The 27,543-nt window shown below is 47.1% G+C and overlaps 1 protein-coding gene across 5 annotated transcripts in view; it reads left to right on the plus strand.

Annotated features, from left to right (window-relative positions):
- The window catches only part of GALK2 (galactokinase 2), an 89,212-nt gene that overhangs the window by 49,975 nt on the left and 11,694 nt on the right, over positions 1 to 27,543 (plus strand). For 4 of the 5 annotated variants that reach the window (XM_077828862.1, XM_077828857.1, XM_077828858.1 and 1 more), the window contains 3 exons: positions 710 to 808; positions 3,638 to 3,790; positions 11,219 to 11,429. In XM_077828862.1, the coding sequence (XP_077684988.1) occupies positions 710 to 808; positions 3,638 to 3,790; positions 11,219 to 11,429 (463 nt within the window). The remainder of the gene's footprint in view (positions 1 to 709; positions 809 to 3,637; positions 3,791 to 11,218; positions 11,430 to 27,543) is intronic. The other variant, XM_077828861.1, reaches the window with a different exon arrangement.

A 27,543-nucleotide genomic window follows, 5' to 3' on the forward strand; every position in this document is an offset into this window, starting at 1 on the left:
CAGCGCTTAGAAGGAACTGTGCCTCTGAGATGGGCAGTGATGCTACTTGTCAGATAAGGCAGTCTCAGGGTAAGAATGTCAGAGCCAGACCCTAGATGATTTATTGTGGGGACCTGATCATGCATTCTTTACTAAGGCTAAAGTCCCATCGATGTTATTGGGAATTTTGCCCACGGGAGCACTGGAGGATCAGGTCCCTAATTAGGGAAAACTCTGTGAGTGTTCTTGAAAATGCAAAAGTAATAAATCTCATGAGTTCAGCTTCAATCGGTAATTTCTAGTTATGAAACCGACACATTACAAATAGTAAGGTGAATTATCTGGATTACGTAAATTACCAGGGAGCATACTTTGTATTCCGTCAGTATTGCAGCACAATTTCAGACAGAGGTGTGGAAATGGGATGGGGGAGGAAATGGAAGGAGGACTGGTGCTAGAATGGAGACTCTGATAAATATCCAGTGCCATCCTCTACAGTGGAGTCAGAGAGATTGTGGCAGGGTTCAGAGCAAAAGGAGAAAGACTATATGATGACACCATCTTACAGTGAGAATGGGTCAGACTTGCATGGCATCCAAAGCACAGTCTATTGATAAGGAATGTGTGGGGAAGGGTGATCTCAGAGGTATCTCACGGTCCTCCTCAGTCGGTCACTGTATGTGATGCATCCTTTATCTTGACTCAAGCTTTACTTCCAACGTTTCCTTAGGTGGAACTTGCAGAAATTTGCACCAAGACCGAACGGTACGTTGGCACGGAGGGAGGAGGCATGGACCAGTCCATATCATTCCTAGCAGAAGAAGGAACTGTACGTAGGTAGCTCTTTTAATGTAAACTAACAACACATTACAACTGTAAATATTAAAGATACAGGAAACAGATAACCTGGGCAAAACAGTCACGGATTATGCACAAATGAAGATGTGAGTATATATGAGCCTCATTGTATAAGAGGTACCACTATTCAGAACATGAGAGGCTTGTAGGACTAAGAAGATGAGAGTGAGATGAAAAGAGAATAGAAAGGCTATATGGGAGAGGAAGAGATATGAAAAAAAGGAGTAATAGACTCCATGTTGGTCAGCTGATACTCCAGGTTCAGTGGTGTAATTCCTACATTATGAAGTCTAAATGGCTGGTATTCCCTATCACAAGAATTCATTATTGGAACTTCTAGTGACGGACCCATTCTAGTAAAGCTGCCAGATTCGCTCATAGCTACAATGGGGAATTATAAAAAATGTTCAGACGTTAATTTCATAAAATGTCAGTGTTTAAGAAAGATACCTTCAACACCTGAATCAAACGTGAGAAACCGATGAATGGGCACTGCTATACATGACCTGCTGAGCGATTCACAAGTGCTGCAAAAATACCATTTACAGTGGGATCTGCCTATTATCTAAAAAGGTGTGTGTGGCTTTGGGCGGTCAAACCTAAAACTCACAAAAATATGTTTATTGGGAAATGAGTGCAGCCATTCATGAGAAACCTGTACATTGGCCATCTGTTGTAAAATGCTTACCATTTTACTTGTGACTTCATCTCTCCACAGCATGTGTAATAGGGGTTTAGCTCCATATCATAGCGTTTTCTTGTATTTGCCACTTATATGGAAAATGTGCTCATCCTTTGAATACACTGAATATTCTCAAGTCCACAATGAGTGCATTCTGAACGCCCAAACATTGCCACTTTTCTGGGTCTCCATCCAGTCTACACGACAGCTTCTACTTTTGGTAGTACCTGTGCAGCTGCACCAGTGCTGAAAGAAGTTACAAATTTTCTTGACATACAGTCACCTTGGCTTTGTCTAAGTGGAAATGTTTTATATGGCTCAGAAGTGGTAAGGGTTTCTTACTCAAAGTGGTGAGCACAGTAATGGGTACGTACGCAGAGTGAAAGGACTTTTAAAGGGAAGTAAGTCTCTCCCTTGATATTTGCAAAATAATCCATAACTAGGGTGACCAGATGTCCCAGTTTTATAGGGACAGTCCCAATTTTGGGGTCTTTTTCTTATATAGGCTATGACCCTCCCAGCCCCTGTCCCGATTTTTCACATTTGCTGTCTGGTCACCCTATCCATAACCCCACTGGGTTAATACAATGATGGCTTGGATACATGGCTTGGAAGCAGATTGGCATGTGGCCACCTGTTTGTTTAGCACTGTAGCTGTTCATGGAACCATGCAGGAAATGAAGAGCACCAAAACCAGTAACAGGTCCCTGCTCTATAGAGCTGCAGTCTGCTCTAAGTGGATCCCTGGCAAGGTATGCAATATACAACCTACCCCAATGAAGATAAGATCTAGGTGTGCATTTCATCTCTTCATGACATCACAGCCTGAAGGTTTTAGTTACTGGGATTTATAGCCCAGTTCACCCAAAGGGCACAAAATGCTGTACCCATGTTATACCTCACCACAAGCCTATGAGGCAGGGAAATATTTTATTCCAGTTCTGTTGCCGGAGAAAGTGAGGCAATAATTGGCTGAGTGAAGCAAGGCCCTACACCCTACTCGCTGTCATTTCTCTGTTTGTCTGTAAGGCAATAACTTTTTAACCCATAGCCAATCAGTTCCAAAATTTCATGGACTGTTCTAGGCATCAGTGGGCAGAACCCTACTGCTTTTGGTGACAGTTGGGCTGTGACTCCCTCTCCCTGATACCTAGTCATGGGGTCTTTACGTCATTAGTGCCCTCCACCCCTGGTCTGGAAGCACTAGCACCTGTATGCTGTAAGAAAGGGATTTTGAAACACTGGTAGGCTAAAACAGAAACAGTCACAAGGGAACACAGATCCCCTGGCATGGTGGGAGGATGAATTGGGGTGCACACAGAACACCGGGCATGGAAGGGGAGACTGGGGGACCCTGGTATGGGAGCAGAGGGGAATGGGGTACACACAGTGCCCCTGGTAGGAGGGATGTGGAGTGTTGCAGGAAGTCCCTGAACTAGCGGGGGATGAGAGGGCGGCACAGGGGGACCTTGTGGGCTGTAATGGAGGGAGCCTGAATGTGCTATATCAAAAGGCTGGCTGCTCATTTTTTTCTAGCCATTTGATTGGCATTGCAGGCTCCCTCCAGTAGAGCAGTCTGGATGTTTTATTGAAATGTAGCCCACTGATTAAATATCTACTCTGTAGTTATTGGGGCTAGACCTGGATCAAGACTTAGAACACTCTGGAAAGGTGGGGGTGGGGTGTTCAGGCATAAGGCTTTGTTTAGGCCCAACTCTCATATTTAGGGTTCAGTTCTCCCTATGCCCTCGTTGCCACTCCCACCCCAGCTGGATTTCAGTTTCCCCAAATGCCATCTGGTATCTTCTTCTTAAAAGAAAGTTATTTTGAAAAGTGTTGCCTACAAATAGGTTCTGTGAAACTCTGAAAACACAAGGACATTTAATGGAGAAGCCATAAATTCCAGCTCCCAGGAAGAGGCTTCAGGTTTTCTTGTAACTTGACCATTGGGGCTAAATAGCTTTTCTCACTGTTTCATGTCAATTTCCTTGATTAACCATCTGTGGGTTCTTGAGAGGAAAAAAAAATTTGCAAAGGTAAATGCATGTGATTTATTGAGCTAACTCTGTTGCTGGTTGCTAGTAAATTTAAACTGACCATTCATTTTTCTTTTAATAGGCTAAGCTGATAGAGTTCAGTCCTCTGAGGGCAACTGATGTGAGACTTCCAAGTGGAGCAGCTTTTGTTATTGCTAACAGTTGTGTCGAAATGAATAAAGCAGCAACTTCTCATTACAATATTAGGGTGATGGAGTGTCGTCTGGCTACAAAGGTACTGTATGGCTTTTGTCAAACTCTAATGAAACCTTCATCCAAGTATGTGCTTTCCTCCACCCCTGACCAGTCACAGCTTTACTTTAACACCAGGTCAGGTGCTGCTTTAACTGACATTTTTATCTTCTCAGGGCCAGACCCTTCTACCCTGTTGCAAGGCAAACTCCCACGGAGTTCAATGGAAGTGTGAAGTGTCTGGGATCAGACCCTTATTGTTTGTTGTAGGGTCTGTGGTTTAGCACTATTGAGTTTATTGGTTATTAGGCATGGATGGAGAGAACAAATTAATTCCTTTTCAGCAAAAATATTTTCAGTTAATGCAAGTAGAGGGCTTCTAATTAAACCTTGATAATGAAAAGCCAGTGGAGAAAAACAAGTGTATTCAAACGGTAGTTATGTGTGTACACGAATAGATGTGTATTTACTGGGATAAGCAGAAAGTAATAGCCAAGGATATAATGTAGAAACATTCAAATGCTATTGGAAGTGTTGATTAGAAATAGATACTTATATTGAGTTTAGAGATGGGCCTGAACCAAAACTGCAGAGTTGGATGTGGACTGGGATGCCAATTCACAGGTTGAACCAATCTCTAAAATAGGTTGAATCTGAAGCACTCCAAGCCTTGGGAAAGTTCAAATTTAGATCAGGATTGAAAAACCCAAGTGTTTGGGAACATTCAGATTTGAAATTTGGATTCAGTTGGTTATAAAAATAAAAGGGACTTTTCTTTTCTCAGTTACACTGGCATAAGTGTGGAGTAGCCCAGCTGATTCAAAGGACATACTCCCAGTTTACATGTTATAAGTGAGTAAAATTTGGATCAGAGAATTCAGCTGAGAGTTTACATAACTACGTTGTGGAACTCATTGCCACTGAATGTTGTGAGGCCAACAACTAAGCGAGATTTAAAGAGGGGATGGGACATTCATAGGATAGCCAGAGTTGTAACAGTTAATGCTGAAAAAGAGTTTTGGAAGGGATATAAAACCTCATACTCATCCCTCTGCAAGTTGTAAGAGAAAAGGAGCCCACTGAACCTAAGTGAACATACACCATATTATGGCTTTTGGCATAACTTTTCAAAAGAGAATCTAATGCTCACTGAAACTTTTTAAGTGTCCTATATGGGTCAATAGTGGAAAGAATACTAAGGTTGTAGTTGGAAAATACCATGTTGTGTGTGTGTATTTAAGATATATGTAATAATGCCAGTGGTCATGGCCAATTTCTTTTGCCATTGATTCTCATGGACTTCAGTGCAACCAGGGTTAGGACCTCTCTGTGAATGGCTCCTGGCAGGAATGACAAACCTTGTACTTGGGGTAAACAACAGCTCAACTAACTTGGGTAGTCCTCATTTCTTTTGGCAGCTAATGCAAATAAAAGTCCAGGAATCTTTATACTCTATTTTAACAGACCATTTGTAAGACCTTCTTAAGGGTTGTTTCATAAAGCAGGGTAGGTGAACTGCACCAGCTTTTAAAATTACTTTGATTAGTTGCTCTGTGTTGTAAACTGCAGAGGGAGGGAGGGAAAGATGGATGTTACACCACCTGTTAGAGATGACACAATCCCTGAAAAAGTACGTTTCACAGCTGTGCAATTTTAAGGAAACTAACAATTTACATCTGCCCATTTTTAAGCACATGTTGCCAAGATGGATAGTTGCATGCACAATAAAAAATTTGTTGAGACAGAAAAAACCTGTTTTCTTTAGGAACAGGTCATAGAGGGGTGAAGGTGGGCAGATGAGGGGAGGGAGGGTTGTCTTTTAGGTACTATTAACACAGCAGAACTAATAAGCTAACAGATGTATGAAACAACATCTTAAGCCTCACAACACAGCTTTTTAGGTCATTCTTATTGATGGATGTCTTGATGGTAGTATTTGTCCTTCATTCCTGTAGCTCTCATTTTCCTTACTCTTCCCCTTGCAGACATTTACACATGGGCAGAAATACCAGCATAACATATTCCTAATTGCTTTGGTTGGCAGAGGATATAATGAATCCTTGATTACCACTCTGTACATGCTGTCTTTCCTTCTCCTTTCTCCAGCTTTCATTCATTTCCTTTCTATTCAGATTTTTATACTGTGCTCACCACCATAGTCCCTGGATGCTTTCCAGGAGTACATTAAGCAACATGACGAAAATCTGTCACATTTATTCACTCATCCTCTCTCCAAAGGGAAAGGTGGGTGCAGTAGAGTGTTTTGGCTTGGATTTTATATAAAATAGAAATAAATATCTACGTGTGTGTATGTAAACCCCTCCATAGAGCTATGTTGGTTAGAGAAGGCAAGGCCAAAGAAATGCATCTTGTATTTAGAGCATATGGTGGGTGAGGTTTGTGATGGTGCTTAATTTCTGTGGGAGTTCATTCCACAAAGTTTTGGGCCAGCCCACGAGAAAGTTTTATCTCCTGGACACATGATCTTTATCATTATTGTAGGAGTTCAGTTGTGCCAGAGGAGCAAAATTGTCTACCATAGTCTTCAGCCCAGAGCCTATTTAATACATTCTCATGGTGCCCTGCAATAGGTTATGTTTGGCCAGGACATCATTTGACTCTTATTCTTTTGTGTACAATGGAGGTCAAACACCTACCTCCAACAAATAGAAGACAACAGAACCATGTTTAATTGAACGGTTGACTTTATCATAAAAAAAAAATTTAATCAAATTGCCAGATACTGAATTTCTGTTTCAGACATTCCTGAAAAATGGGAGAGATTTTCAGACTTCTAGTGTTAACCTAGTAATCCAGTAATGAGTGCCCTGTTCGGGACAGTTAGGGCCTGACTTTCAGAGAAGCTGAGCATAATCACAACTCCAACTGAAGTCAATGGTTGGTAAACACCTCTGAACAATAACCTCGCAGCTGTATGACCATTGCGTACCATTGGTAGGGGCAGAGCAATATTGCTTGCTCCTTCCTCTGAAGCATCCCTGGAGCTTCATCAGGTGCTCCTAGGCATGCTCTTTGGCTACAGGAAGTTCAGGGATGGGGAATGACATTGCACCTGCGTGGGCCAGACTGGAAGACAGGGGCTGAATGTGGTGCAGACTTGGTGGGGCCAGCAACTGCAGCAGGAATGACTTTGCAGGGCTTAGTGGTGATGCCTGGGATCTCCCCTACTTCCCTGCACTGGGCTCAGCAGCTGCTATGCTTGGGAACCACTCTTTGTGGGTGACTCAGTTTTGTTTCCTTATTCTGGGCAGGAGTTTTGCTGGAGAATAAGCTTTGGATACCCACTGTTAGCAAAAATGTAGGTCTCTACTCCTTTGTACTATACTTCAGGTTACTCTATCTATAAAATGGGGTTAATAATGCCTACTTACCTATCTACCTGAATGGGTGCTGTAAAGTTTAATCAGTTAATGTTTGTGAAGTACTGAAAGACCCTCAGATGTTACTATAGGACTGCAAAGTACTAGGATAGTATTATTATGATGTAAGGCTAAGTATACCAATACTCACTATGAATCATTGTTTATATTTGTCCCATCATTGACTGGGATATACTTTTTCACATTTACTTATAGTGTAATCTTAGAAATCGATAGGTCATGTTACTGGAGTGGGTAGTGATAGATGAAACTTGGAAAGAGCAGGAAAGGCGGCCACTGAAGACACTTCAAAGACCCTTAAGCAGAATCTCAACTCATGCGGCATAAATATTGATCACTTTGAAGACAGAGCCAAGGACAGACCCGAATGTAGAGCAACTATCAATAAATGTTGTAAACAGTTTGAGAAAACACAGATGTGAAAAAGTGATTGAAAAAAGGGCCAAGCGTCATGCCAAGTCTTCAGTGGATGCCTACACATTTCTGTAGGACATGTGTTTGTGACCTCGCGCCTTACAGACTGGATCATACAGCTACAGGGGAAAAAAAAACCCACCACCAAGATGTTGTGATGTCATCATCAGATACGACAGATGGCCATACATTTATAGTGTTCCAGTGAAAATGTAGTATTAAGCAATAAGGGCCAGAAGAAGAGGGTGTATCCTGGCAGTTAAGAAGTAGCTTGAGGATGCCTCACGTCCTTATTCCATCTGATCAGTAACTGTCAGGAAACACCAAACTATGGGGTCAGTATTCTTGTAAATTCAATAGATGGATTTTCCCCTATTTCTTTTTTGGGTCTGGTGTCCATTGTATTTTGAGTTAATGGGGTGGGATTTTTTCTTTTAAAAATGGTCAGAAACTGTGTTGTGCTAAGTTTAGAATGATCACAAAAATACCAGCTGCTAATGTTTTGCAGTGATCAGTTTCTTTTCAGTATGTTTAGTCTGTAGAGTATCTAAATAGCAAGCTCATTTCAAATGCAGCCTCTCTCTTCAAGGAATTGGGAAGGATGTGGTAATGTGCCAGTGGCATAAAATATAGTGCATTATTTATTCAGATAATAGAAAGCATTGTGTTGGTTTTTTTAAGTGATTACACCTGTTTAATTTCAAGTAATGAGGGCTACAAGATGCTGTTCATTAGTGTAATATAATTCTTTACATTCCTTCAGTACCATTAAGCTGAAGATCTCAAATCACTTTTACAGACAACTATTCAAGATATGAAAGATGAAAATTAAAAAAAGTTAAATATGTGAAGAAAACGTTACCCACTGCAACAGTGACTCACCAGCTGGCACCCTGCCTTCTGGCTGAATGTAGCATTGTAGGATTTTTCTCTCTGTTTCTCTGCTGACCGGCCATTCATCTTGTGATTTGGACTTCCAGCTGGATCACGTTTAGCCTCATCCATTGAGGCCAGTAAACCAGACGGTAACTCAGCAGTCCCACAACTTCAAATCATCAGGCCAGGGTCAGGCCACTAGTCCTTCCAGCCTTTGTGCTTGGGGTCTCCTCATGCTATCTCCTCAGTAAGACAGCCCAGTCCTTCTCTCTACCCTGGGTTTTGCCTTGTCAGGCCTCTTCCTTCTCTCCTAAGATACCTCCTACATCAGACCACCTTCTCCTCAAAAGGCTCACATGCTCAGCAGGGACTGCCCTGGGGCCAGCTCCCAACATGACAAAGGAAAGAAAACAAAAACTAAAGGAAATAAAGAGCAGTACTCAACCCCCTGTCCACAAGGGCCCTCCAACCAACTGTACTGATGCCACACGCTCATAGGAAAGCTAGGCTCGCTGATTTCCTTCTCTCTGGGAGAAGAGATGAGAGGTCTGTCTACCTCCCTGTAAGCTGGGCTGCTCCCTTTTGAAGCTCCTCCTCCAAGTCCACCATACTTCACAGGTGTGATGGGGTGGGGCTGCCTGAGTCCAGCGGTGCTCCTTAACCCCTTCCTGTCTAGTGCAGACTTTGTATGTCCCATAACACCCCCATTTTATAGGTGAGGAAACTGAGATACAGGCAGATTAATGTTGTGGAGCTCTGGGTGCTCAGCATCTTTGAAACCAGGCCAAAGGTGACTTCTCCAGCATCTCAAAAACAGTGCCAGAGCCAGGGCATTGCCTTACTCTCAGGCCCCTGCTTTAGGTACTAGACAGGGCCACTCCTTTCTGTGTCTGTGAACGTACATGTCTGTATTTTAAATGGCTTCAGAGTCATGTGGTCTGTTTTCCTGCTCTAGTATGCGCCACATCAACTTTGGAAAGGCAGTAGGGGGCACCAAAAGTAGTTAATTTTTGTAGACTGCAATAAAGCAAAAACTGAAAAGGCCTGTGTACAATAATGCTTGAGGAGAAGCAGGACATTGAGAAGCTGCAGCAAGTAGCTGGGCAGCAGCTCAGTCATGGTGCAAACCAGCAGTATCCTGCTATAACAAATCTGTGTGAGGAAAAAGTATCCACCAGTTCTTGGAAAAGTCACAGCTCTCCTAGAGGCCTCAATTACACAATGCAAATACTTAACTTTCAGCATGTGCTTAAGTCCCGCAAACCTGAAAGTTAGCCCCACTGAAGTGTTTTGCTGAAGAGAGAGGATTTGCTGAATTTAGACCTTAATGGTTTCAAACAAACTTAAAACCAATATTTATTGAAAAGAAGAGACCCTGATGGGGAAAATCCTGGCCCCACTCAATCAGCACACTTGAGAGCAGAACACATTCTCAGTTTAATATGACAAACTCCCGTTTAAATGCCTCAAGAAAAATCTGCATTGTTCAGGTAGGACTGAGGCTCCCTTTTAAAATGAATATTAATAGAATGTTGTAATTATAAAAAAAATATGATACACTAGCAAGCTTGCATTTAAGGGTCCAGCACCAACCTTACCATGCCATTCATTTCTCCTCCAAGGCTCTTCTAAGAAAGTTAGGATTATAACACCCTCAGATACTTGGATTCATTAAATACCACCAGTCAGGCTGAGCTGTCAATATTAGATCAAAGACAAATAACATAGTAAGTCTTTCTGGGATTTTCCAGTGCTACTGTGCTGGGGAATGTGTACAAACAAATGCCTGAAGTTACCTTTATCAAGTGAATAATAGTTGGAGGAGGTAGTCTATGTAGAAAAGGAAGGATCATTGATTTGACTGGACATATGCAATGTCAATAAGTGTTTTAGACTAGTGTTTTAAGAAAAGAAATGCTTAATTTTTTTGTGCTGTGATTGACAGAAATCTTCCTGTTCTGGAACTACATTGGTGTATGAACATATTGGCTAGTGTAAAGAGCTGGACTCACCCTTGTGGCACCTCCTGCTGGTCATTGGGAATTAGCTCTTTTCCAGCCTGGAATATCCCCTGCAGGCCAGTGATTGGCACAGCTCTGCCCCCCCGTGTCCCTCACAGACCCTGGTGCCCCTTTCTCTAGGGTTCTGCCCCCTGACAGTACCTCAACACTCTGCCTCTGGGTCTCCCCTTCCTGGGGAACCCCCAACCCACTATCCCCACCTTGCCTCAGTCTGGGCTATTGCCAGTCATCACCAAGCCCCCACTCCCTGAGGCAGACTGCAGTGTAAAGACCACTCATCATCGACAAGGGGGTTCAGATCTGCGGCCTTCCAGTAGCTCTATGGGCCTTTGGACCAGGCCCTACAGCCTAGGGAAGATGTCAGCTTCAAGCACCCCCACTCAGCCTACTCCTTCCCCCGCCCTGCACCGCAGTGCCCAGGCAGGCAGGTAGCCAGGCCCTGCTCTCTCCTAGCCTGGAGAGAAACTCCTTAGGTCACTGGCTCACAGCCTTTTTATACAGGCCAGCAGGGGTCTGACTGGGGTGTGGCCCAGCTGCGGCTGCTTCCCCAATCAGCCAGTCACAGCCCTCTCCAGGGCTGCTTTTAACCCCTTCTGTTTTAGGAGCGGGGTAGCCACCCGGCTACAGCTAGTTGCTGTGTAAGGATAGATGGCATTTGCTGGGGAGGAAAAAAATCAGTTTTAAGATCTGTTTGCTTTATGAAATATTTCTTGTCAATTTCAAACTACAGTGTGGTATTGTCTGTTTTTCACATTATAGCTTCTCTCGAAGTCAAAAGGCCTAGAATGGAAAAAAATGCTGAAGCTCCAAGATGTGCAGGCCAAGCTAGGAGTTAGCCTGAAGGAAATGCTGACCATTGTTGAGGAGGTATTTCACCCGGAGCCTTACAGCGTAGAGGAAATTTGTACATGCCTGGGAATTAGCCTTGAGGAGCTCCGCACTCAGATCCTCAGTCAAAACACGCAAGATGGTGAGTCTACATCAGATGGTGTTTTTCATTTTAAAAAGCTTGTATTATGTAAAATGTCTATGTGCTAATAAATAAAGGACATGGAAATCTTGCTAAAAGAGTTCAGCAGGACCCTGTGGGAGGTTTTCTAGAGTGAAAGAACTGATATTATGATATAAGCCCCATTTGTTCCTATCTTTATACTGAAATAGAGAAATGAATTTAAACATAGTTCCAGCAAAACCAGTTTGTAAAACACTCTGAGTGGCTGTTGTGGACAGAACCAAGCCATCTTAGAATCATGGCTTAGGAAGTATCTACATTACACAACTTTTTAAATGCATAGCTCTAACAAAACCAAACCATATTAGCAATCACTTCACTGGAGTCTTATTGAAACCAATTTTAAACACCATTCCCTAACTCACATTAAAGATTAAGAGCTTCTCTACAAGGTGGGGTAATATGCTCTATGGGGGGGATGATTTCTAAAGTACACTAGTGTGTTGCAAATTAATTTGTCCGCATACACAAAAAATAGCAGTGTGGCCATTGCAACTCAGCCTGAAGCTTCGGCTCAAGGGTAGGAGGTCAGGTGGGCTTAAGAGCTGCAACGTCCATACTGCTATTTTTAGCATGCTAGTTTGAACCCTGCTTGCCTGAGTCCATCTCCTAGGCCTGGGAGGCTCGTTCTTAGCTGCAGCATAGACATACTCTTAAGGTTCCCTAGCGCACTTTAGCAGAGTTCTGTTTCAAATAGCACAACATTAAGGCGCACCGGCAGGATCTACACTGACCAGGTAATGCGCAACCCATTCGTGCGGTTTAGAAATCACACCCCATAGAGCAGATTACCCCAGCAGGGATACAAGCCCTTATATAGATGGGGCCAACATTTCTGATTTCAAAGTGAAACAAAATATAATCAAAACCCATGAAAACTTGTACATGCTTAAGGAAACTTGCCTTGGGTAGCATGTGGTCTAAATCCTCTTCTTTGAAAGAGGGCATTTGTTTTTTGCCCCCTGCTTTAAGTAACTATTGATGGAAGAAATCAATGTAATGCAATATATTTGCTTATCCTCTCTCCCGTGTATTTCTACTTGTTATTAGACCATATAGTTATGGGTGCAGACCCAAAGAGACCATTTCTGTAATGTGGACTCTATGTATGTTGAAATCAAACAATTTTCTTGAATGTAAATATGGAATTACTAAAAACTGGTTTAAGAACAAAAGCTAGAAAAAATGATCCCAGTCTATCTGTGGTGGCTTTCTGAGCTCTAGGAGCCAGGTTTCTGAGTTCTTCACACCAGTGCGACTGAGTAGAATCTTGGGTTATACGTTTAAAGAAACCCATACTTCTGACTAAGCTACGTCATTTCCATAGTGTGGCCGCAGTCCCGCTGCCTCCTCCAGAGCTTAATTGCGTCATTGCCAATCCTTCCCAAAACCTGTTCTCCCGGATATTCTTTTTTCAGTAAGCTGTATTTGGGGCCATTGCAAACACAAGAGAGCGCAATGATGACACATCTTTGATGCCACGTCTTTGCTCCTCTGCAGTGACACCAGGGGACCCAGAACTGTTCTAGCATGGGAAGTCTCAAATGCATAAAGCTGGGTAGAAATATGTCTGTGTCACCTGCTTGATGTCTCTAGGGGTCAGAGTTGTCCCGCTGTGGCTAGGGAGCTTTGGGTACGTTCTGGTAAATTGTAGGTGATGCCTTCTTAGAATATGTGAGGAAAAAGGCACAGAATGTAATGTGCCTGTCACCGAACGCACACAATCCTGGGGGGCCAAGAGCCAAGCCTGCCTGAAACACTCTCCTGTGACTATTTCAACCCTTTTCTTCCTGCCACCAGCTCACACACTTCTTCCTTTTCTCCACTCGTCCCCAGCATCGTTCTCCCATGCGGGGGGCCACAGTGCCCCCCCAGACTTCTTATTACCCTGGCTGGTCCTGGAACACCCCACATACACAGAGGTGGGAGCAGATGGGACAGAGCTAGCTTTGCCAGTTTTATGCCATCCCAGGATTCTCCTGACTTAAGGAGAATGCTAAGCTACCTCGTTAGGACAGCTGTCTACCCCTTTGCAATGCTGGAGAGATGCCAGTATGGAATCGGAGACCAGGATCTGGCCCTACTTCTCGATAGCAGGTTATACAATACCTGTGTGCATTATATGTAAAATATATTGAAGTGTGTATATCTATAACACATATATTACATGAACTATGTGCTCTTAGATATTCATTCTTCCTTCCCTTTCCTACCCCACACACTTCCATTTTCATGGGAAGCCATTGGGGTTCTCAGTTTCCTATACTATCCCCTCCCCCGATCCCCCCCCCCCATATGAAACAGTATAAGAACAGTCACTCTGAGATATGATTGTAGTGCATATCTCTGGTTTTAAAAGCTAACTTTTAAGGCTCAGTAGAGTTGAATTGTTTATACAGATTGTTATTTTGACTTAAAAAACAAAACCGTCTGGATGAAAATTTTTGACATAAAAGCAAAAGAAGAAAGTCCACTGAAATGTTATACTATAGCTCTGTCTAGTGTTTGCAGATGTTCGCTGAACAAAAAATCTCTTAAAATTTGCGTGACCATGATCTTGTTTGATAAAGCCAATTAAAATGGGTTGTGCAGAAGTCTGCTTGCATTTGTACAAGATAAAACTAAACAGATTCCTGTAAAATTAGATACAAAGAGAAATAAGGCAGACACAGAGTGAAGAAATCAAATCAACTGTTTGTTATACACCAAACAAATTACACTTTATGTTGGTTTTGGAAAGCTACAGCCTCTTCAGAAAAAATATTTTTGCTTTTGTTTGCTGTATTTTACACTGTATCCTAATGACAGAGCCTGGTTTCTTGCTATGAGAGAAGAAAATACTGATAAACAACCCAGGCTTTGTCATTATGATACTATGAAAAACACAGCAAACGAAAGCAAAAATGTTGGCGAGAATTTAGTTAAATTATTTGCTGGATTCTGGTTTTTCCTTTATAGCTGAACGTAGATTTGTGGCAGTTTCTACTTCTGCCGTCTCTCAAAGACTAGTGCTGTTCATTAGTAATGATCTGTGCTTATATTGCATCCTGTGTAAGAACCTGAAAGTGTTTTACAGATATTAATTAGTCTCAGAACTCCTCGCCCCAGTTGCTTATGGGTTAGGAGAGGAGAAATGAAACGTTGGATTTGTGACTCAAAGCTTCACCCCCCACATCTTCATCACACTGGATGAAGCCAGGGATAACAGTACAGAAGAGGGACACTGCAGATTCCAGCTGGGCTATTTGCTTTTAGCCAATCAGAAAGGAATAATGCAAACACACTTCTCACTTTACAGTACTGTCTATTATCATACACATTTCACTCTTTCTTTCCCTTCTATTCATATTAAAAATTCCCATTCTTTCCAATTTGACCTCTCCTTGTCTTTTTAGCAAGGCTTCTTAACCAATTGCATGACCCCTCTCTGCACTGTTAAACGGTCTTGTTAAATAGAATAGTTGCAGTTGAATTTGCAATGATATACGTAAACCTGTTAGAAGCTGAATTTTTTGAGACCTGTAGCACACTTTCCTTAACTAATGGGCAAATGCGAGGTGGGACCAAACCAAAACCAGGGATCATAATACAGCTAAGCTCCATATGCAAACTTTGTAGGTAGCTGTTGAGCCAGATCCTGGCTTCTGCTCCAATCTCTTTTTGCTCTCTTTATTTGGCACCACAAAGACCCTGAAAAACCATCTTGACCAGGTAACTGAGGATTCCTCCCCCACTGGAGAATCTCTGGGTGTCTGCACCACATCACCCCACTTCCCTTAGGATTAGAGGGGTATAGCAATTGGTTCCAGCCACCTTTGACTCTCCTCACCCTTCACAGCTGTTTGGGCAAAATCAAAATCCTGGGGCTGAAACCCCCGAAGTTAGGAGAAGGTTGGATCTGATCTACACTTTGTACCTTGGTACCCTCTCTAGAACAAATAGTAATTATTATTAATTATTCACTTTCTAAAATGCAGTTCACTATAGTTTCAGCTTGGATTTGATTGCTTCATAAAGTATTTAGGCTGCAGTGGTGGTGGAAAGGTTGTGTATTTATAAATCCTACCACAGCAGAATAGTCTTTGTCTTTTTTCCCATAAAATGTTTTTCTCTTTTAAAAGGGATAGTCTTAAACCAGTTTTTCCTTTTTACATATAAAACAGTAATCTAATTTTGACATTTAAACCTGGGAACAGAATCACCATGGGAGCTAAAACCATCCGTTTAGTCTGTGGGTTTGGCTAGTTAACCCCCACTCAGAAAACTAACGTTAAATTCAGGAAAAATATTGCTACTGAAAAAATAAGCCTCAAACCACAATGCAATTTGAATGAGTGGGGTTGTATAGTCTTTCCCTCACACTGCGAAGTAGTCCAAAAGAGTGGTGAGCTCAGTGCAGGAACTCATTGTAACTTTTTTTTTTTTTTTTCCGGCACAGAAAGGCATATTTGGAAGTGGACTTTTAAACATACTGCCACATATGCTCTCTTTATCAGGCTCTAGCCTGAGTTTTGTCACAAGGAGCATGCGCCAGCAGAGTGGGGTAGCAGAGTGCACCCGTAACTTCTAAGGAAGAGTAAGATAGAGTAATAATGGAGTGGTTGGTCTACTTTAGCAACAAAAAGCACTTTTAGAGGGCAGGCATTTCTGTGGTAAAAAAAAATCATTAAACCAGTAGGTGCCATAATCTTTAAAATGCAATTGCTCTGTTTTCAGAGGACCAGATTGTGAGTAGTTACTACGGGCTGTCAAGCGATTAAAAAAAGTAATCAGGATTAATTGCACTTTTAAACAGTAATAGAATACCATTTATTTAAATATTTTTGGACGTTTTCTACATTTTCAAATATATTGATTTCAGTTACAACACAGAATACAAAGTGTACAGTGCTCACTTTACATTTATTTTCATTACTAATATGTGCATTGGTAAAAAAACAAAAGAAATAGTATTTTTCAATTCACCTAATACAAGTGCTGTAGCGCAATCTCTTTATCATGAAAGTTGAACTTACAAATGTAGAATTATGTACAAAAAGTAACTGCATTCAAAAATAAAATATAAAACTTTAGAACCTACAAGTCCACTCAGGCCTACTTCAGTCAATTGCTCAGACAAACAAGCTGGATTACAATTTGCAGGAGATAATGCTGCCCACGTCTTATTTACAGTGTCACCTGAAAGTGAGAACAGGCATTTGCATGGCACTTTTGTAGCTGGCCTCACAAGATATTTACGTGCCAGATGCACTAAAGATTCATATGTCCATTCATGCTTCAACCACCATTCTAGAGGACATGCTTCCATGCGGATGATGGGTTCTGCTCAGTAATGATCCAAAGCAGAGCTGACCAACGCATGTTCATTTTCATCATCTGAGTCAGATGCCACCAGCAGAAGGTTGATTTTTCTTTTTTGGTGGTTCGGGTTCTGTAGTTTCTGCATTGGAGTGTTGCTCTTTTAAGACTTCTGAAAGCATGCTCCACACCTCATCCCTCTCAGATTTTTGGAAGGCACTTCTGATTCTTAAACCTTGGGTCGAGTGCTGTATTTATCCTTAGAAATCTCACATTGGTACCTTCTTTGAGTTTTGTCAAATCTGCTGTGAAAGCGTTCTTAAAACGAACGTGCTGGGTCATCATCCGAGACTGCTGTAACATGAAATATATGGCAGAATGGTAAAACAGAACAGGAGACATACAATTCTCCCCCAAGGAGTTCAGTCATAAATTTAAATTAACGCATTATTTTTTTAACGAGCATCATCAGCATGGAAGCATGTCCTCTGGAATGGTGGCCGAAGCATGAAGGGACATATGAATGTTTAGCATATCTGGCACATAAATACCTTGCAGTGCCAGCTACAAAAGTGCCATATGAACGCCTGTTCTCACTTGCAGGTGACAAGCACAGAAGCAGTCAGCATATCTCCTGTAAATGTAAACAAACTTGTTTGTCTTAGCAACTGGCTGAACAAGAAATAGGACTGAGTGGACTTTGTTTTGTTTTTGAGTGCAGTTATGTACCAAAAAAAAAAAAATCTACATTTGTAAGTTAAACTTTCACAATGAAGATTGCACTACAGTACTTGTATGAGGTGAATTGAAATATACTATTTATTTTGTTCTTTTTTACAGTGCAAATATTTGTAATAAGAATATAAAGTAAGCACTGTACACTTTGTATTCTGTGTTGTATTAATATATTTGAAAATGTATAAAAACATCCAAAATATTTAACGTCAATTGGTATTCTATTGTTTAACAGTGCACTTAAGTGTCATTCTTTTTTTTTTTTTTTTTTTTTTTTTTTTTTTTGAGTTAATCGCATGAATTAACTGTGGTTAATGGACAACCCTAGTAGTTACTCACAGGAGTAGGCCCATTAGAGTGACTGGGATGCCTTGTGTGTGTAACTGCTCACTGTTGTCCGTGAGATGATGGGGAATTATAATCTGCCCCAGATGAAATATAATACCACATGGCAACATTTTCTTGTATAAATTAAAGGCCAGATTTGGTAACACACATTCAGTAGTATCTTTCTCTGCTAATAATTCCATTGAAATCAATGGTTTCAGAGTAGCAGCCGTCTTAGTCTGTATTCACAAAAAGAAAAGGAGTACTTGTAGCACCTTAGAGACTAACCAATTTATTTGAGCATAAGCTTTCTTGAGTCGTTGTAGCTCACGAAAGCTTATGCTCAAATAAATTGGTTAGTCTCTAAGGTGCCACAAGCACTCCTTTTCTTTTTATTGAAATCAATGGGCCACCTTACAGAGAAAGGTATATTCCACATTTGTAAAGGTGGTAGACTCTTTCCAGTTATGATTTTGGATGGTAAGTTCTTCCCCTATGATAGATTTCTTGTAATCCTACTACATCTTCAGAGATGAGCCATGTTTAGTTCACTAACATACAGTGAAATGTATCTTAAGCAGATACGAACGAGACCTGACAAAATGTATAGCCTAGTAGAGGTGGATCTTTAGGTAAAGTTCAAATTGTGCAGGAAACCCCAAAGAAAGGAATCTCCTGAAAGTCAAGTAATAACAAATAATACAATTTACTGGAAGCCACAATGTTTAATTATTTATTTTTTAAAAAAATCTGCATCAGCACCATGGTTGGGTTTGCACGATTTTCATACACTTAAAATCCAAAAATGACCTTACCGGACAAAAACCAAAAAACCCAACCCCAACCGTGGTACAGTTCTTTGCTATATTTATCTAACCCACATTTGTTTGAGACTAATAGTCGGTGGACTATTGGTGTTTGTTTTTTAAAATAATTTTTATGTGGATTTCAGACAAGGTTTCATTAATGGCAGTTTAGTCTTAACATTTCTACATTTTGTTGTTGCAGCCCTTGGTGCATTGTTTCCTCCAAGTGCAGTTGGTAGGCAATGAATGTTTTGGACCCATTTGAATAGGGCTCTGAAGAAGTCATTTAAGGGCAAGTCCTTTGCAGAAACATGGAGGCTAGGTGTGCAGAGCCCATAATGAGGCTGCAGGACCCACTCAGGCTCGTGGGGCTCAGTCCCAGGGGCTGTTTAATTGCAGTGTAGATGTTTAGGCTTGGTCTGGAGCCTAGGCTGTAGGACACTGCAAGCTGGGAAGGTCACAGAGCTCAGGCTACAGCCTAAGCCTGATCGTCTACACCGCCCCTTAGCCCAAGCCCTATGAGTCAGTCAGCTGACATGGGCCAGTTGTAGGTTTTTAATTGCAGTGTAAACCCTCAGTGTCCTAATTGCTGCTCCTTTGCATTCTTCTGAGCCAGATAACAGAGAAGATGCTGCAGCCCTTAGTCCTTACCCTGGTAAAACTGCCATTGCCTTCAGTGGAAGTCTAACCCCTGTGTGGGGACTGCAGGATTTGGCCTTTGATGGCTCTGTAATAGTCTTAGCTCTTTAAAACAACTCTATTACTAGCTCAGATATAAGATTTGTATTGCGCATCTGTAAGTTTTATACCTTTGCCACTTTGGCCACTTGACAGGGTCGGGCCAGACTGCTACAGGAGAGTAATTGGTTTTTAGTTTTGTTTTTTTTTTGAAGCAAAAGATGTTTTTATTTGCATAACACATTTACAAAGTAAAAACAGCAGCATATGCAATGTAACATCAACCAATCACAATTGTTTTCTCATTAGCTTCAGGGGAGGGAAGTGTTCAAGTTTGCCTGGGCCCAGAGCTGGGGGCTTCCGAGTTACCTGGTGGCCCAGAGCGAGGGGGCTTCATCGACTCTCATGGTCTTCCACCCCCTCAAGTTACCTGGCGCCACACCTGAGTGTCACCAACAATTCCGTCCTCTGAAAGCACCCAACAAGAGGGGCAGGCTGTGGGGTGGAAAATCTGGGGGGGGACGGGACGTGCACCCACATGTGAAAGGACCCCTCTTAGGTGGTGGTGTCCGCAGCAGCAATGGCTGGGGCTGGGGTCCCTTACTCTCTCCCCCAATCAAAGGGTCAGACAAAGGGACCCAGACGGGGACACCGAGCAGAGAACCTCAGACAGCGCCCACCGCTCCTCAAAAGCATCAAGGGAGTCGGTGGACGCCGCCCACAGGAACTCCGCCCGGATACATGAACGGACCGAGGATTGGAAAACGGCCCCACAGTCACAGGAAACTCCATTGGCCAACCTCCTCTCTCTAGTTTTATAGATGGCCGTTTCAGCCAGGGCCAGGAGGAGGTTAACTAGGAGATCCCGCGACTGTGAGGCCAGGGATGGGGAGTGCATAAATAAAAAGGTGAGGGGAAAAATGCAACCAAAAACATAATAGATTTGTGAGGAGCTGGAACGGGCTGCAGCCTGGCGCACTCCACATATACGTGCGCCAGGGTTTCCCTCACACCACAAAAGGGGACAAGTATCTGGGACGGGGGGTGAACCATGCCAAGTACGTGCCCGTGCTCACAGCTCCATGAAGGAGCCGCCAACTAATGTCCCCGACGGGCCTCGGAACCAACGTGGAATATAGGCTGGCCCACCGGGGCTGCTCACCCTCCAAAGGTGGCAGAAGGTCTCGCCACTTTGTGTCGGGGCAGGAACTAGGGTGAGGGCGTGAAGGGTGTGGAGAACAAGCTTGTATAGATGTTTCCTTGGTGCGGTTTGGAAACGTACCGGCTGCAGTTCATGCAGCTGGCTCACAGTGAAGAGGTGAGGAGGTCGATTGGGTCTGTGGGGCAGGGGTCCAATCAAAATGTCTGCCGGGCCTGGGGTAGAGGGGTCATGCCCTCGAGCAGGACCTGGTCGAGGTAAGCTCGAGCAGCAGGCGGCAAAGTGGCCTTCACCTCCTGAAGTACGCGCCGGGAGGTGCGAAGTCTGGAGAGCCCTATGCACCGGGCAAGCGTCAAGGGATCCAGCCAGTCTCCCCGGTCGTAGTCCAGGAAGTCTCCGATTCTCGTGACTTCTGCCAGGATCAAGCTCTGGCGCACCGAGCGGGACTCCGCCACCTGCACATGGAGCTGGGAGTTGTGTAGCTGGGGCTCCGTGAGGAGATCTACCCCCTCGGTGGCCGCCACGGACCTGGTCGTTAAAAATAGTTTCCAAGTCCGGAGGAGGTCCTGGTAGAAGACCGGCAGCCCCGAGAGGTCTCGCGGAAGACCTCCCGGACGGAGATGAAAGAGCTGCCGGTCATATCGGAGCCCTCAGATGCAGTGCAGGATGGCGTGCGCCAGTGTGCTCCATGCCGAACTGCCTGCACCATAGAGGAGCCTCTGTAGGGCCTGGAGGCGGAAGACACGGACCTGAGTGTGTAGACACTTCAGGCCCTGTCATCCTTCCTTCAGGGATAGATGAAGAACCCCTACAGGGGCCCAGTGCATTCCTGACCAAAAGAACCCCAGAATCGATGTCCGGAGATTGGTCAGGAAACCCGGGGCCGGGACCAGGGTGTTGAGCCGGTACCAGAGCATGGACAGGACTAGTTGATTAAGCACCAGCGCTCTCCCTCTGAGGGAGAGACATCAGAGTAGTCCCGTCCATTTCCGGAGCAGCTCTATCACCCCGCCCTCTATATTTTCCCAGTTTTCCGGCAGTGAGGGATGCGTGGCAGAAAGGTAAACGCCGAGGTAGAGTAGCAGACCCGCGCTCCACTGGATGGTCTGATGGGAGGAGCTCGCCTGCTGCCAGTCTCCTACCGCCAAGCCAGAGCTCTTGACCCAGTTGACCCGGGCGGAGGAGGCTGCCAAATAGATGGCCTAGCAAGCCTCCACCTGTGCCAAGTCGCCAGGGTCCTGGATCACGAGGAGCACGTCATCAGCATACGCCAACAGCACCAGCTGCAGCTCCGGCTCCCGCAGCACCAACCCTGTCAACCTCCTGCGGAGGAGACAGAGGAAGGGCTCGATTGCCAGAGCGTACAGCTGGCCCGAGAGGGGGACCCCTGCCGTACTCCCCATCCAAAGCTGACCGGTTCGGTCAGGGTCCAGTTGAGCTTAACCAGAAACTCTGCGCAGGCATACAGCACCCGGAGAAAACCCACAAACTGGGGTCCAAAGCCAAACGCCTGTAGAGTGCTCAGGAGGTACCCATGTCCACCCTATCGAACGCCTTCTCCTGATCTAGGGACAGGAGGGCAAACGACAGACAGTCTCTATGCCCGAGTTCCAAAAGGTCCCAAACCATAAATAGGTTATCAAAGATACAGGACAGTGTAGGTCTGGTCTGGGTGGATCATGTCTGCCAGCACAGACCCTAGCCGCAGCGAGATTGCTTTCACTACGATTTTGTAGTCCGTGCTGAGGAGCGAGACGGGACACCAATTTCGTAAATCGCAGAGGTCCCCCTTCTTCGGCAACAAGGCAAGCACAGCTCGCCTGCACAAAAGAGGGAGGACCCCGCTCTGCAGAGACTCGGCCCAGACGGTGACTAGGTCTGGGCCGAGGACATCCCAAAACACGCGGTAGAACTCTACGGTCAGTCCGTCCATGCCTGGAGACTTATTAGTGGGCATACGACGGAGGGCTTCCGAGAACTCTGCCAGAATGAGAGGCAACTCTAGCCGGTCTCGGTCGCTTGCGCTGACCGTAGGGAGTTCCTCCCAAAGCACTCTGCAAGCGCTAGCGTCGGTCGGATCCAGGGAGAAAAGACTTGTGTAGAAGGCTCGGGCCCTCCCACACATCTCCGCCGGTTCCGTGAGTGGGGTGCTGTCTTCTGCCAGGAGACAGGTGATGTGTTTCTTGGCCCCCCCTCGTTTTCTCCAGGGCATAGAAGAAGCGGGAGCCGCGATCCATCTCCCGAAGGAGGCGGATGCAGGATCGAACAAAGGCGCCCCGGGCCCGATGGTCCTCGAGGGCCCGGAGCTCCTCCCGCTTCTCCCGGCACGCTCCGAAGAGGAGCGGGTCTTCGGGGCTGGCGGCCAGACGCCTCTCCAGCTCTAAGACCTCCCGTTCTAACTGCTCTATCGCCACATTTCTCCATCGGTTGGTGCCCCAGGTGTAGTCGCGGCAGAAAAGCTGGGCGCGCACCTTCCCCAAGTCCCACCATCGCCGCACCAAGGGAAAGGCACGCCGCTGCCCTCGCCAGGCCAGCCAGAATTCCCGGAAGGACGTCACGAAGCCCTCATCCTCCAACAGGCTGTTGTTAAAATGCCAGTAGGCCGGCCCCGGCCTCTCCGCACAGAGGGAGGCTGTCACGGTGGCTAGGTGATGGTCAGAAAATGGGGCCGGCCGAATGTTGGAGGAGTGGGCTCGTGAGAGATGGAAGCGTGATAAATAAATGCGGTCCAACCGGGAGTGGCCCGACCGATGGGCTTCCACCCGGACAAAGGTGAACGTGGAAGTGTCATCCGGGTGGTGGTCACGCCAGATGTCCACTAGGGAGTGATGTTCAACTATCTCCTGGAGGGTGTCCGTGGCGGCTGGGCACCGCTCGATCCCCGAGCGGTCTCGTTCCTCGAGGGTGGTATTAAAATCCCCTCCCTGGACCAGGCACTCGTGAGCATCTAAGGTGCTGAGGAAGGCGGACGCCTGCTGATAGAATTGCAGCCGCTCCGGGCCCAATATCGGGGCATAGACGTTAATGAGGTTAACCACGAGCCCCTCTATACGGACCCGGAGATGCAGCAGGCGACCCTGCATGGCCTCGGCGACCCCAGCACCTCGGGCCGTAGGTCGGGGGAGAACAGGGTCGCCACTCCAGCCTGCCGAATCGTGGAGTGACTAAAGTAGACCCTGTCCCCCCAGTCCAGCCGCCAACTGTCTTCGGCGGTCGGATCCGTATGGGTCTCCTGCAGGAAAATCAGAGTACCCTCCCTCCCTAAGGAAAGAGAGCACCTGGGACCTGCGGAGAGCCATCCTACAGCCCCGGGTCTTCAACGTTGAGATGGTGAGAGGTGTCATGGGGAGGGCTGGGGGGGATCCTCACTGGCAGGGACGCTTGCATCCCCCAGCGGGCCGCGCAACAGTCCCTGACCCATCCTATAGGTGAGTAATTGGTCACGGAAGACACGGATCCGCCAGTAGGCTGTGGCATTCTGTTTCTCCGTCCTTTTACCTTCCCCCATGAGGGACCTTATGGCCCAGAGGATTTGAAAAAAAATCCCCCTATCACTGGAGAGCAAGCTGTACCTTGTTGCAGGAGCCACGGACATCCTCTAAAAACTTCCACAGTTCTCCTCGCAGCTCATGGTGGGGGGGGTTACAGTTTCCCGGTTGTTCCCCGGCAGGGCCCTTGGTGCAGCCCCGTGGCCCACTAAAACGGGCAAGCAGGGTCCGGACCCCCGACGGGGTGCCTGGTGGGCTGGAGCTTCTAGGCCTGCCTCAAGCCCTGGGGTGATAGGGGGCGGTGGAGGGAAAATAACAGCCCCTAATGGGTCGGGGCAGGAGAACGCAAAGGCCACTCCCTGGGGGTCATCGGTTGGAAAAGGGAAGGAGACAGCCCCGGGGGCGGCGATAACATTGCAGGAGGTAGACTGGATAAGGGTAGGGGCAGAGGCGAGGTTCTAGGTTTCGGGAGGCAAGCAGCTGGATGGTGGCGCCTCCTGATCAGGCTCAAGGGTTAAGGGGGTGCGGAGGGAGCTCTCAGTGATACTGGGCGCGGGCTCTATGGTGGATTTAGCGGCCACAGCATCAGGAGGTGGATTATCTTCTGTTGGGCCACTACCTGGGAAGAAAATTGATTGCTCCGCACCAACGGGGGGGTGCTCCGGCAGCTCGTGTCCCAGCCGCGTGGCGCAGGCTGTAACCTGAGCAGGCTCGGTGGTCGTCAGCAGGGTGCCAGCAGCGGCCGGGTCGATGGAGGAGTCCAGGGGCTCCTCGGAGGTGGGAGCAGAAGCAGCAGTTAGGGGGAGGGAGCATGGGGAGAAGGGGGTGGAGTGAGGTTGCCCAAATCGAGGTTTGCTGGCAAAAGGTCGTCCTCCCCCTGGGCGACCAGGGTCAGGTCTAGGGCCTCGATCTCCTCGAACATGGAGGAGAGGACACTTTCCGTCACCCCGGGGTTCTCCCCGCTGGCACCTGCCACAACGGTTGCCTCAGGGTTCACGGGGGCTTCAGGTAGTGTCAAGACAGAAGGGGCTTCCTCGTGGGTCTTGGATGGGAGGGCCTCCTGGGGAGGGGAGACACTACCTTCCGGTGCTATCACATCTTTCCCGGCTGACACCGGTGGATGGGACGCACTCGTGGGCAAAGCGGAAGGTTTGGCAGCGGTGCCCCCCTTCCTGGTCTTCCGGGGGGGCCTCCGCCTCAGGTAGATGAGGTGGAGCTCGAGCCTTTCGGTTGCCTCGCTTCCCCTGGACTAGGGCCCAGCCCTCCATGGCACCATCTGGGGGCTTGTTAGCAGGGGTCGTATCAGGGGGTAAAGGCGATGGCTCAGGGACTTGGAGTGGGGGGGGACGGTGGGGCGGCATAAGGGAGGGAGGATTCTCCCTGGGGCAGGCTCTCTCCCATGCTTGGTGATATCTCTACCACACCCTCCTCCATAGGCCCCGCCAGATTGTCAGCAGCGAGGGCGGGGCTCTCCCGCTCATCTGGGTGTTGTAGGGGAGGTGCCCCTTGGGCCTGAGCGGGACAGGTGGTGGTCCGAAGAAGAGGGGGGGCAGGTTCAGGTATCGGGCGGCCAGGGGCATCGGCAATGAGGGGGCCGGGTCTCGGGGATCCCAGGTGCCCCTCCTTGCTGGGCTAAGGGGCAGTCCCTCTGGACATGCCCTGATGCCCGGCAGAGGTAGCACCGGTCTTCCCCCGTAGAGAAATACACCCGGTAATGGGCCTCCTGGTGGGGGACTAGGAAGGACCCCTCGAGCACCTCTTTGCCACGCACCGCTGACGGCAGTAGAAGCTGCACTTGCCGCTGGAAGGAAAAGATGTGACGGAGGGTGGGGTTCTTTCAGCCCAATGGGAGAGGGCTGATGACAAAAACAGGTTTCCCCAGGGTGGAAAGGGCGGATAACAGGGCAGCACTGGGAATAAAAGGAGGGACAGAGGTCAGGACCAGGCGGACGCCCAGGTCCTCTAGTGGCTCTAGGGGGACAAACACCCCCCTACCGCCAGGCACCTCTCCATCGCCTCCTGGGCGGCAGCCTCCGATGCTAAGACGACGACGACCTTCCCATACATTTTGGAGGCCGCCACAATGGCCGAGGGCCCCACCACTCTCGCCAGCGCCCGCACGTAGGTCTCCACGTGGGGCGAGGTGGGCACCAGGAGGCATTGGACACCGTGCTTCCTTGTCATGGTGGGGAAGGGGCCCCAGCTGCTGTTGATGGAGGCGGTGGGTGGGAGAGATGATGAGGTGGCAGGCGGGGGGGCTGCCGCCGCCTGGGCATACGTCCTGGGGGGTGAAGGAGGGACAGCCGCAGAGCCGGTGGAGGGGGCAGCAGGGAGGGACGCCATGGTCGGTGGCGGGGCCACAGCAGTGGGGGTGGCCCCTGCCATGGAGGGCCTGGTGGTTTTAGCGGGGCCCTTCCCCTTCTTCTTGCCCTGGCCTTTCCCGCCGGCTGGGGGGGCTCCCCTAGAGTCTGGGGAGGTGGTGGGCATGGCAGCGGCAGAGGTCATCCTGGTGCCCTCCATTGCTGATGCCCCAGCGGGGTGGTGGCAGGTGGTTAACAGGAGTTGGGGTCAGGTAAAAAGGAACAGGCTCTGGGATGGGCAGTTGGGGGGGGGGGGGGCACATGAACCACCGTACGCTTGTCCAGAGAGTCCTCTTTGGTTGGCTGGTGCTTCTGGCCCACACAGTGGAATCAGGGCGAGCAGCTAAGTCCCGAGGCAGCTGTTAAACAGCCAGCAATGACGATGGAGGGGGCAGTGATGAGGATAGTTGTGTGGGGGTTAGGAGGACACAGATAGATCGGGGGGCAGCTCCGTGCCACACCCCCTGTGTCCCTACAAACACAGTCACGACACAGTCAAGGCCTCCCCCCACACGAGAGCACAGTTCGAAAGTTACTCAGTCTTAGACCCCCTCCATGGCGATTTGTAGATTGCCCGGGCAGTGTTCCTCCAGTAGACGGCTGTTTCTGTGTCTGTTCCGGGCTCTCTCTTTTGCATTCCAGGGATGCCGGAGCGGATGATAAGAAATTCTCTCAGCCAGAGATGGGTCCGCAGACAAACAGCAAGCGGCTGGGTCTGGGGGCTGGGTCCTTCCACTCCCCCCCTCCGGCGAAGCGAGCTGGCAGGTCCCCCTCTCTCTCGGGGGGGGGGGGGGGGTTTCAGCTGGAGCAGCAGCAGCATCCTAGGGCGGGCAGGCGGGTGGGCGGGGGGGGGAGGGGAGTTAACAGCCGGCCGGCAGCCAGCCAGCACTCTAGCAACAGCGGAGAAAGGAAAAAAAAAAAAACACAAAGAAAAGAAAGCGGGGAGAGCGTCTGGCCCGGTCTGGGGGGGAAGCCGAAAGCAGGGGCAAAAGCAAGGAAAGCCCAGGCCAGAGGGCAGCAGCAGGAGAGCAGGCTAAGTAGGTCCCTTTTCCCTGGGTAAGGTAACAGGGAAGATTTTTTGGAACAATCAGGAACCTTCTGGAGACAATTAAGACAGACAGGCTGATTAGAACACCTGCAGCCAATCAAGAAGCTGTTAGAATCCATTAAGGCAGGCTGATCAGGGCACCTGGGTTTAAAAAGAAGCTCACTTAAGTTTGT

Source organism: Eretmochelys imbricata, chromosome 10, assembly GCF_965152235.1.
Source record: "Eretmochelys imbricata isolate rEreImb1 chromosome 10, rEreImb1.hap1, whole genome shotgun sequence".
In the NCBI taxonomy this organism is placed as follows: Eukaryota; Metazoa; Chordata; order Testudines; family Cheloniidae; genus Eretmochelys; species Eretmochelys imbricata.